The 12,202-nt window shown below is 39.3% G+C and overlaps 1 protein-coding gene across 1 annotated transcript; it reads left to right on the top strand.

The window, feature by feature from the left end:
• Window positions 1-672: 672 nt before the first annotated feature.
• Window positions 673-2,663, top strand: LOC115499249 (olfactory receptor 1L1-like). Its single transcript, XM_032595662.1, has one exon. It carries the CDS (start codon window positions 1,264-1,266, stop codon window positions 2,206-2,208), a length of 945 nt encoding a protein of 314 aa, XP_032451553.1. The 5' UTR covers window positions 673-1,263; the 3' UTR covers window positions 2,209-2,663.
• Window positions 2,664-12,202: the final 9,539 nt, after the last annotated feature.

The raw sequence follows: 12,202 nt of genomic DNA, 5'->3' as shown, positions 1-12,202 counted from the left end.
GCCCTTGTGGGCTGCATGATCTTGAGAAAAGTATTCAACACTTTAACCTCAATTTTCTTATCTGTTAAAAGGGAATGCTGTTGAGAGCCAGCTCAGAGTGGTTTTGAGTAACGTACATATTTAGTTCAGTGCCTTATACATAGCAAAGACTTGATATGTTTTAGGCATACCTGTTATTATTTGCCTTAATTGCATACTCATTAAGATCCTAAAAGCACACAAAAATAGTTCTCTCTTAAAGTCTCACAAACTCAGGTGAAGGGTGGTCAAACAGTGAAAAATCAAAGGCTGAGAGATTTGCCCAGAAACACAGAATAATTGCTTTCAAGAGCATTCCCGAACACCTGACAGACAAGAGGATTTTGGCAGGAAGTAAAGAATTAAATAAAGCAAGTGGAGAAGGGTGAAGTAAAGGTGAGGTGAGAAGGTATTTACTGTCCCCATATTACAGGTGAGGACATCAAGAATCAAAGTTAGGTAATCAGTCCAAGACCACACACCCAGAAAATGAAGGAGCTGATTTCAAAATGTGTGCTTTTAGCAGAGACACCACACTAAGCTCATTGCTTTCCAGTGCACCTGTCACTACACCTGTAGCATTTTATTGTGCTTATTTGTTTAAAAAGTTCTTCTCTACTAGACTATAACCACCTTAAGATTAGGAATCGAGAATGACTCATCTTTGTACTCTCAGTACAAAGTTCAGTCCTAAGCAATTGAGTTCCCAGTGAGCATTTAATGCAACGGTGTTGAATAATTGTGAAGCCATAAATCCCCAGTGTTTAAGAGTGTTCTAATAAATAGGTTCACATATAATAGAGGGTTTTTTTTGCCAGCTTTTAATGAAATGTTGTCTCTGAAATGTTGACTATAAACACTGTGCGCCTATGTCAGCATTCATATTTACCTGTTTCACATAGGTATTTGGGGTTTTTTGTTGTCGTTTATTTACTTTGTTTTGTTTGCAAGGAGGGTAGAGAGATGAGCCTCAACCTGACATATCTGAATAAGCATTTATGGGGAGCTAGAGAAACATGCATCACTGAGGTCCACCAAGGATTCTTTCTGAAAGGAAATCCTTTCTCTGATGTCCCTGCATTTAACACAGGTTAAACTTTTGTATTGTTCAACTCCTTTTTGTGGAAGGGAAGGAAGACAGAATCATGGGCAATTTATAGGAATTCTTGGGGAAATAGGAATAAATTGGAACTTGTTGAATTGAAAGTTCTGGAATTTTCCATATTCACTGGTACATGCAGGATTATGGAGAGGGTCAATCAAACCGGCAGTGTCTCTGAGTTCATCCTCCTGGGACTGTCCTCCCGGCCTGAGGACCAGAAGCCACTTTTTGCCCTGTTCTTCATCATGTACATGGTCACTCTGGTAGGAAATCTACTCATCATCCTGGCCATCCGCTCTGACACTCAACTCCAGACACCTATGTATTTTTTCCTCAGCATCTTATCCTTCATTGATGTTTGCTACACAACAACCATCATTCCCAAGATGCTGGTGAACTTCCTGTCAGAGAAGAAGTCCATCTCCTACGCTGAGTGTATGACCCAGATGTATTTCTTCTTGGCTTTTGCCAACACAGAAAGTTATCTCCTGGCTGCCATGGCCATTGACCGCTTTGTGGCCATCTGTGACCCATTCCACTATGTCACCACCATGAGCCACCGCCGCTGCGTGCTGCTGCTGGCCTTCTCCTGCTCCATCTCTGACCTCCATTCCCTGTTACTAGTTCTTCTGATAAACCGTCTCACCTTCTGTGACTCCAATGTTATCCCCCACTTCCTCTGTGACATCAACCCTCTGCTGAAATTGTCCTGCTCCCCCACATTTTTCAATGAAATTGTAATTAACACAGAAGGATTGATAACCCTGGTGACCCCCTTTATGTGTGTTGTCATCTCTTATGTCCGGATCCTCATTGCTGTTCTTAAGATCCCTTCAGCTGCGGGGAAGCGTAAAGCTTTCTCTACCTGTGGCTCCCACCTCACCATGGTGACCCTCTTTTATGGAAGCATTATTTATGTTTATTTCCGACCCCTGTCTAGCTATACCATCAAGGACAGGGTGGCAACAGTCATCTATACAGTTCTGTCCTCCATGCTGAACCCTTTTATCTATAATCTGAGGAACAAAGACATGAAGCAAGGCCTGAGGAAGCTGATGGGCAGGAGGTCCCAGGCAGCACTTTCGTGAGCACACTCAGAAGCAGGTCTTCTTTGAGCCTTCATTTCTGCTGATTCCTGGTCTACATACCAAGTTGCTAGAAGTTAGCACACCTAAACTGAGTGTTCGTGGGAAATTGTATAAGTGACCAGACTAGAATATTATATACCAAGTCTTATATATTCATAATATTTTATATTTATCTTACAGTATAATAATAGTAATAATAATAATAATAATAATATATCTTATCATATACCCACCAATCAAAGCCACCTCATTAGGGCTACCTAACTGACCCAGGGTCTTTGCACCCATTTCTCATTCTCTTACTCCCATTCCCTTTTCCTATCCACTCCTTCCAAGTGCAACTAAAAATTTCTCACTAATTTTTCTTGACTAGATTTCTCCTTGTCAATAACTCTGAATTCCCAGGGTGCCTGAGTGGCTCAGTCAGTTAAGCGTCTGACTTGATCTTGGCTCAGGTCATGATCTCACCATTTGTGAGATCGAGCCCTATGTCAGGCTCTGTGCTCACAGTTTGGAGCCTGCTTGGGATTCTCTCTCTCTCTCTCTCTCTCTCTCTCTCTCTCTCTCTCTTTCTGTGTGTGTGTGTGTTTGTGTGTGTGTGTGTCTGTGTATCTCAAAATAAATAAATAAACATTTAACAAAAAAACCTGAGCTCCCAGTATCCTTATGTAATTTAAGAAACATCTTCAATTGGATATGGTACATACATACAATGGAATATTACTCAGCCATAAAAAAGAATGAACTCTTGCCATTTGCAATGATGTGGATGCAGCTAGATAGTATAATGCTAAGTGAAAGAAGTCAGTCAGAGAAAGATACCATATGATTTCACTCATAGGTGGAATTTAAGAAACACAACAAACAAGCAAAAAGAAAAATAGAAAAAGAGAGAAAGACAAACCAAGAAACAGACTTTTAACTATAGAGAACAAACTGATGGTTACAAGAGGGGGGTTGGTGGGGAATGGGTTAAATAGGTGATGGGGACTAGGGAGTGCTCTTGTGATGAATCACTATGGAAGTGCTGAATCACTATGTTGTACACCTGAAACAAATATTACACTGTATGTTAACTGGAATTTAAATAAAAACTTAAAAAAAGGAAACATCTTCAATTAGTTATTCAATTTTCAGCAATTTCAACGTCCCTGAAATTACTTAAGGTGATATTGTGTGTGTGCATTTTGTCTTCCCTGTAAGATTAGGAACTCCCCAACAGCAGAGACAGTTTTTGCATGCAAGACAGAGAATATATAATGTCTCCTCCTTTTTTGGAATCTCTCTTGGCAGTGTCTTGGGTCCTGAACACAGTATAGAATCAAGAGTTGGCCCTCAGGACCTGGTTGACTTAACAACTTAGGTCCAATGTTCCAGGTGACCAGCCACGTGCAATGGAACTGACGTTTACTTTTTTGTGTCTTCCCTGGCTTCCTTCCCTTTGTTCCTCTGACAGCTTTTGGTCCATGGCCTCTTCTGAGCATCTTTTTGGTGTCATTCACCCTGGAAGTATCTGTATTTCTGACATCATTACTATCTATCTATCTATTTTCTAAGGTGAGAAAAATATTTCTCTGTAATGAGGTTTACCCCGAGTAGCTTTTGAAGACAGAACTAGACACAATATTTGTAAGACTGGGGAAAGTAATTCCTAACACACTATAAGGAAAGAAACTCAAATGTCAGAGTTATTGAAAGGTGACATCCACCCTCACTGGAGAAGGGTAGTACAAAGCCGTTTTATATATCAGACTGGAATTGAGCTAGATGACATTCAAGGTCACTTCCAATTCATAGAAATAATTTTTTTTAATTTTTTTTTCAACGTTTATTTATTTTTTTGGGGACAGAGACAGAGCATGAACGGGGGAGGGGCAGAGAGAGAGGGAGACACAGAATCGGAAACAGGATCCAGGCTCTGAGCCATCAGCCCAGAGCCTGACGCGGGGCTCGAACTCACCGACCACGAGATCATGACCTGGCTGAAGTCGGACGCTTAACCGACTGCGCCACCCAGGCGCCCCTCATAGAAATAATTTAATATTAAAGAGTTTCAAATTCCTCATGTTCGCAACTGGCAACAGTAGTATTTTATAATAAAGTATATGTCCAAGTAAGGCTGACTCTAGAGAATGTCCTAGATTTAGACATTTTGTTATAATTTTATTAGGCAATAGAGATTAAAAGAAATATCAGTCTCAATTACCTTGGGAAGATATTTTTCCAGTGGCAAGAAATGAAAATTCAGAATGAGATGGAAAATTTTATATTATAAGTGAACATCTAAGAGTAAAAAGTTTAAGTAAGCATCATTGTCTGATGGGAATGCTGCTTTCCTGGTCTCAATCTTTTCCTCCATGAGAAGAGGATTTAGTTAAGGCACTCATTTTTTTCCCATCCTGTTTCAGTTTCTATCCCAGGGAATATGAGTGTCTTATCTGATTGGTAAATGTGAGAAACACATATTTGGCATGTATCAAAGCAAAACTGGCACCAGGCAAAGTGAAACAGGCAAGGAAGACCTTTTTTGATTTATTTAAATTCAAGTTAGTCAACATATGGTGTAGTATTGGTTTCATGAGTAGAAACCAGTGATCCATCACTTACATACAACACCCAGTGCTCATCCCAACAAGTGCCCTGCTTAATGCCCATCACCCATTTAGCCCATTCCCCCACCCACCTCCCTTCCAGCAACCTTCAGTTTGCTCTTTTTAAGAGTCTCTAATGGTTTGCCTCCGTTTCTGTTTTTATCTTATTTTTCCTGCCCTTCCCCTATGTTCATCTGTTGTGTTTCTTAAATGCCACATATGAGTGAAATAATATGGTATTTGTCTTTCTCTGACTTATTTCACTTAGCATAATACATTCTAGTTCCATCCACATTGTTACAAATGGCAAAATTTAATTCTTCTTGATACTGAGTGATATTCCATTATATATATACACATGCATACATATGTACATACATACATATATACACATCTTCTTTATCCATTCATCAATGGACATTTGGGCTATTTCCATAATTTGGCTATTGTTGATAACACTGCTATAAACATTGGTGTGCATATTCCCCTTCAAATCAGCATTTTTTTTAACCTTTGGATAAGTACCTAGTAGTGCAATTTCTGGGGCATAGGCTAATTCTATTTTTAATTTTTTCAGGAACCTCCATACTGTTTTCTAGAGTGGCTGCACCAGTTTGCATTCCCACCAACAGTGAAAAGGGCTCCCCTTTCTCCATATCCTTGCCAACATCTGTTGTATCCTGAGTTATTAATTTTAGCCATTCTGACAGGTGTGAGGTGGTATCTCATTGTGGTTTTAATTTGTATTTCTCTGATGATGAGGGATGTTGAGCATCTTTTCATGTGTCTGTTGGCCATCTGGATGTCTTCTTTGGAAAAGTGTCTATTCATGTCTCTGGTCCATTTCTTCACTGGATTATTTATTTGGAGGATGTTGTGTTTGATAAGTTCTTTATAGATTTTAAATACTAACACTTTATCCAATATGTTATTAGCAAATATATTCTCCCATTCTGTCGGTTGCCTTTTAGTTTTATTGATTGTTTCCTTCTCTGTGCAGAAGCTTTTTATCTTAATGATGTCCCAATTATTCATTTTTGTTTTTATTTCCCTTGCCTCCAGAGACATGTCTAATAAGAAATTGCTGCAACCAAGGTCAAAGAAGTTGATCCCTGTTTTCTTCTGTAGGATTTTGATGGTTTCCTGTCTCACATTTAGGTCTTTCATCCATTTTGAATTTATTTTTGTGTATGGTATAAGAAAGTGGTTCAGTTTCATTCTTCTGCATGTTGCTGTCCAGTTTTCCCAGCACCATCTGCTGAAGAGACTGCTGAAGAGACTGCTACAAAAGCATCTCCTGCTTTGTAGAAGATGAGTTGGCCATATATTTGTGGGTCTGTTTCTGGGTTCTCAATTCTGTTTCATTGATCTATGTGTGTGTTTTTTTCTCAGTACCATACTCTCTTTATAATTACAGCTTTGTAATACAGCTTGAAGTGCGGGGTTGTGATGCTTCCAGCTTTGGTTTTCTTTTTCAACATTACTTTGGCTATTCAGGGTCTTTTGTGGTTCCATACAAACTTTAGGATTGTTTGTTCTAGCTCTGTGAAGAATGCTGGTGTTATTTTGATAGGGATTGCATTAAATGTGTAGATTGCTTTGGGTAGTATAGACATTTTAACAATGTTTATTCTTCCAGTCCAAATAAAGGAAGACTTTATTTAAAACTCTCAAAATAGGGAGAAAGAACAGAATTCCGTCTGAAAGAAAGGGTTTGTAAGCCCTGGGCTGAGCCAGAGGAAAAGTACCAGAGGACATTAGGGGAGTCATACACCATCTGTGTTTGCTAATTGGCTTTATGCAAAGGGAAAATAAACTTCCTGTTTCTTGGTGATAGAAGGCAATTTTGCAACTTGGAGCAAGGCACCCACAGACATTGGGAGATGGGGCACTATCTCATGTGAAATGATTACATTTCAAAGAGTTAGCTCCAGATCCTTGAGAAAGATAAGCCTAGGTTGAGAAACTGGCAAGAAGTTTTTTAAAAGATTTATATCTCAAAGAGGTAGAGAAAGAATTCACAGTTACAAGTTTTCTAATAAAAGGAATGTTGGGGTCCCAGATTCAGGAAGAAGGCTACCATTTAATGCAAGCTGAGGGGAACTGTTAAGGTCATCTTGGTCATCTGCTTGGCTCAGTCCTCACCTGCAGTGGGAAGAAATTCTCTGCATCTCTGAGCCTGTGGAGAAGACAGCCTCATTTTCCCTCCTTTGACTTTCCCTCCTTTGACTAAACCACAACCTTTGTCCATATAAAGGTGGCCTCTCTCTGCCACTTTATTGTCCTGTTTCTCAGGCCTCCTAAGAGTACCCCATAATCACAACTAGTTTCAGAGAGCTTCTTGCAAATTGTTCTTTGACAGAAACATACTTTTCCCAAACCTGTTTCTCAAAAATAAATAAACATTTAAAAAATTAAAAAAAAAAAAAAAAACAACTAAAGAGCAGGAATTTAGAGCAAAGGAAGAGAAAAGGCAAGTGGCCCAATTGGTCCTTTTATCAAAATCAACCAAGGGACACCTGAGTGGCTCAGCTGGTTAAGTGTCCAACTTCGACTCATGATTTCACAGTCGTGGGTTTGAGCCCTGCGTCGGGCTCTGTGCTGACAGCTCAGAGCCTGGAGCCTGCTTCAGATTCTGTGTATCCCTCTCTCTCTGCCCCTCCCCCACTTACACTCTGTCTCTCTCTCTCTCAAAAATGAATAAACATTTAAATTTTTTTTTTAAAAAAAGGAAAGAAAAGAAAGGAAATTTTTAAAAAAATCAACCAAGACTTCTAAAACAAAGGAGCCTCAGTCAGGGGAGATGGCCTTTCTCTTTATCTGGTTGTGTGGCTCACAGTGTGTTTGTCTGAAGTGGATCTTTCTTTGAAATGGATGTCATGGCGATCCAACCTTAAGTCAGGCACTTGAACAAAAAATGAAAAAAAACAACTGTCAGGGTTTACACTACACTGCCTCAAGGGACTTTTCAAAGCCCGCAACCCAGACTATGAACTTTCTAGGCTGTTTATTTAGAACTCTGTTTCAATTCTAGAATATTCATTTTGGCATGAGGTTCTGATAATTTATTAAATTTCTGGTCATGTGTTCATATATGTTTTAAAATTTCTAATGTATTTTGAAACTTGTAGTTGTTTACGAACTTGGTGTTACAGACTATCTTTGGAGAGTTCTCTATACTAGTCACTAATCCTTCCTTCAGAACTATAAAAACTGATTCTAGATGGCTAAGCACACTGAGGGTGTGGAGCTAGACACAGGTAAGGGGAATACCTCCTTCTGTGGGTCCTGAGAGCCACTTTGGCTCTGACCCTGAGGCAGGAAAAGGCCTCTGTCTCAGGGATGGGGTGTGAAATATCTTTGTCTGCTGTTAAGACAGGAAGTCACTTCTCTAGGAAGTTCCTAGAGAAATTTGGGGCCTGTGCTGTACTTGTAAGGTGGCCTCTGTGGTATAATTCTCTTTTAGTACTTCTGAATCTTTAGTAATATCATAATAGGTGATCCTTTTCTTTACTGTGCTCTGGCCACCTAGGAAAGATTCTGGAATGTAGCTGTGGATATGGAGCAGGGAGTTTCCTTCCTCTGGCCAGTCTGGGAGGTACCAGCAAAACCTCTGTTCAGATGCATCAAAGCAACAAGCCCACAAGGGTTAGCCTCATGACATGGAGGCTTAAGCAAAATACCATGTCCTTTTCCATGGGGCAGTTCCCGGGGAAACTCTCAGAAAGATCTGGAAAACATAGCCTTCAGGGTCCCATCCCAGACTAGTTGACCAGCATCACCAGAAAGAGGCTCAGGGGATTTGAACATGCTCCTCAGATTATCTGAGGCAACAGACTCCGTACTCTGTTGTGCAACAGCATTTAGGAATGACCATTCCTTTTAGGAATGACCACTCCATTTAGGAATGACCACTCCATGCCAGGATGTGTACAGCTGCATGCTCCAGGGGAGAGACTCTGTAAGACACAGGAAGACATAGGAAATAGAACGTGCCAGAGCTCAGCAACTTTAACTCCACCCTAATTGCCCCAACAGGCCCCTGACTGGTATTACAACGTATCAGTAGACTTGGGTACACATATCAGCACCCTGCTGATGGGGCCATTCATTTGAAGTGCAAAATGTCCAAAAACCACACTCTATTATGCCCTGAAGGAAGATGGGACTTTATAGAGACCATGGCCCATCAGAAAAGTCAAATTACATTTAAGAGCCACTCTTAAAAGGAAGAAAAATGTATAATTCATTTTGGAAAGATTTTTACAAAAAGGTGGTTGATGCTCACCCTCAAGAGTAATTAGGAAAACACAAATCAAAACCAAATCACATACAACAGATTGGCGAGGAAAAAAAATATTTCTGGAAATTCTGAGTGTTGGCAAGTGTAGGGGACAATGATGGACTTTGACAATGCCCATATGAGGATAATTTAGCTAAGTTACTTTGGAGAACAATTTGACATGTTTTCTCCATACTAAAATTGAATGTGTACGTACCAGTGAAACACTAATTTGAGCTGTGATTACAACAGAATAGTTTCACTGCCCTCAAAGTGCTCTGTATTTCACCTGTTCATCTCCCCCCTTCACCAAACAAACAAACAAACAAAACCTGGCAACCACTGATCTTTTGAACTGTCTCTATAGTTTGCCTTTTCCAGAATGTCATATAATTATAATCATAGAGTATGCAGCCTTTTCAAACTGGCTTCTTTCCCCTAGCAATATGCATGTAAGTTTCCTCTAAGGCTCCTCTGTCTCTTTTCATGACTTGATAGTTCATTTCTTTCCATTGTTCAGTAATAGTCCATTGTATGGATGTACCACAGTTTGTTTATCCACTCAAGTATTGTCAGTTTCCATTTGGGGCAATTATTAATAAAGCTGCTGTAAACATTCACGTGTATGAAGCTTTTGTTTTAAATTGTCAAAAACTGGAAATAACTAAGCTATCCATCAGCAGACAAATGGATATAAAAATTGTGGTATATTGGGGCGCTTGGATGGTTCAGTCGGTTGAGCATCCAACTTTGGCTCAGGTCATCATCTCGCGGTTCATTAGTTTGAGGCCTGCATTGGTCTGTGTGCTGACAGCTCAGAGCCTGGACCATGCTTCTGATTCTGTGTCTCCCTCTCTCTCTCTGCCCCTCCCGTGCTCACACTCAGCCTCTATCTCTCTCAAAAATAAATAAATATTAAAAAAATTTAATTGTTGTATATCCATTTATATGAAATATTCAGGATCTTATCTTACTATGATTATTAATGGGATCACTTGTTCCACTTAAATCCATACACTTAGTGTACAATGTGAGGCAGTGTTTCAAGCCCGTATATAGCAAGTAGCCTGAAATTTATTGAAACCAAGTTAGCCTTGCTTGGTAAAGCTGGAGGTGAGTCACCTAGCTATTGACCTCTATGAATTAATACACCAAGCTCATACTTCAAATAACACAGCGACTGAATTCTTATATCCTCCCAAAATTCGTATGTTGAAACCCTATTCCCCCATGTGATGGTGTTTGGAGGTGGAGCCTTAGGAGGTGATTAGGTCACAAGGGTGAAGCCCTCTTGAATGAGATTAGTGCCCTTATAAAAGAGAGTCCAGAGAGCTCCCTTGTGCCTTCTACCACGTGGGAACACAACAAAGAGACAGCCATCTATCTATGAACCAGAAAGCCAGCCTTCACCAGACACCAAATCTTCAGGGACCTTGATCTTAGACTTCCCAGCCTCCAAAACTATAAGAAATAAATGTTTGCTGTTTAAGCCACCCAGTCTATGGGATTTTTGTTATCGCAGCCCAGATGGACTAAAACAGGTAATTATCTCTACAATCTATTCATGTACAATGTTTCTGTCAAGGCTGAAAAGCTGAGAGAGAGACCTGCTGCATGCACTTGAAAACTTCAAGATCAATGGAAACTTCCTCATGGACCAATAATGGGCTATAGACTGATATCTGAAAAGCACTGGTATGGAATACACTGGAACCTGACAGGTAGTTCAAAATTTAAGTAGTCTAAGGTAGACATTTTATTTGGGTCCTTGAGTGTATTCAATGGATGCTACTTCAGCTCACCTGGAAGCAGATGTCTGATGGCATTCTTTTGTAAGCACGAGTCCTTGTTATGTCCCTCAGCTTTATAAAGGGATAATAAAACTAATAACTATTATTTATTGAACACTTATCATGTACTAGTTATTATGTTAAATACTTTACGTGTATTATCTTACTTAATTTCCACAGAACCCAAGAAGATGGGTACTAATATTATCTCCTCTCTACATGTGAGGACCCTGACACTTGCTTATGGCCCCAGTTAGAGAGTGGCTTTGTAATATCTGACTCCAAACCCAGCTCTCAGTACTACAGTGTGTTACTTGATTGCCAACTCTGAATAGGACTCATGTGTACTCAAGTAATAATAAACACCAGCCAAAGCTCAGGCGACAACCAAGGGACTTGGTGTTTATATCAAAATTCTAAAGGAAAATCATTTAGAGAAGATAGTCTAAAGGACATGCAACCCATCCATACTTCCCTACAAATCTAAAATCCAACATCTTGCCAGCCCAGATCACTGGAGACCTGAACATCTAGATGGTATTATTACTGCCTCCAAATTACTGCCTATGTAAATTTTTATGTACCAGTGTAATTGCCAAAAGCCTATTTTGAAGCTGATTGAAAGAAAGCCCATGAAATGTGTCTGTTCTTAGAATACACATGATAGTATTTCACCAAAGCAACTGGCTTATTTTTATCTTTGGCTACTGTGAACTCTGTGACTGACTGGAAAGCTTGGAACCAAATACGAGGCCCACCCCTAACAAGAGTCATTGCACTCTGTGTTTTCAGTCATCCCTGGCCCAATTTTAAGTTCCCACCCTTGTTTTTACCTTCTTTGATTGCATCTAACTTCATTTTCAGTTTATCCTGTCTTGTATTTTATATATTTTTCCAAGCTGTCTTATGCTCTTCAGAAAGAAGACTTGGTATAAATAATAAATAACTTTAAGTCAGAGAAGGAAATCTACTAAGACATAGAAACAATAGTTTTCTCTGGGTAGTGAAAGTATAGATTTTTAAACTTTGTTTCTTCATAAAAGGTCCCAATTCTGATCATAAGCATTATTTCATATATATATATATATATATATATATACACACAAAAATGTAAGATTCTATTTATTTTTAGTTTTTTGTTTTTGATATTGATAAAAGTGTAGTCCATTTATGGAGGTTGAAGGTGAAGATAGAGACATTTGAGAGGAAAAGAATGAAGATAGTTAACTTTTTGTGTCAACTTGGCTGAGCCCTGATAACCAGATATTTAGTCAAACTTTGTTATGAATGTTTCTGTGAAGATATTTTTTGATGAGATTAACATACTTTAT

The sequence above is a fragment of the Lynx canadensis genome, chromosome D4 (genome assembly GCF_007474595.2).
Source record: "Lynx canadensis isolate LIC74 chromosome D4, mLynCan4.pri.v2, whole genome shotgun sequence".
NCBI lineage: Eukaryota > Metazoa > Chordata > Mammalia > Carnivora > Felidae > Lynx > Lynx canadensis.
The sequence above is the reverse complement of the archived record's forward strand: the minus strand, read 5'-3'. Positions and strand labels throughout refer to the sequence as shown.

Coding starts and splice junctions, on each gene's coding strand:
- LOC115499249 (XM_032595662.1), top strand. CDS start 1,264: ATGGAGAGGGTCAATCAAACCGGCAGTGTCTCTGAGTTCATCCTCCTG.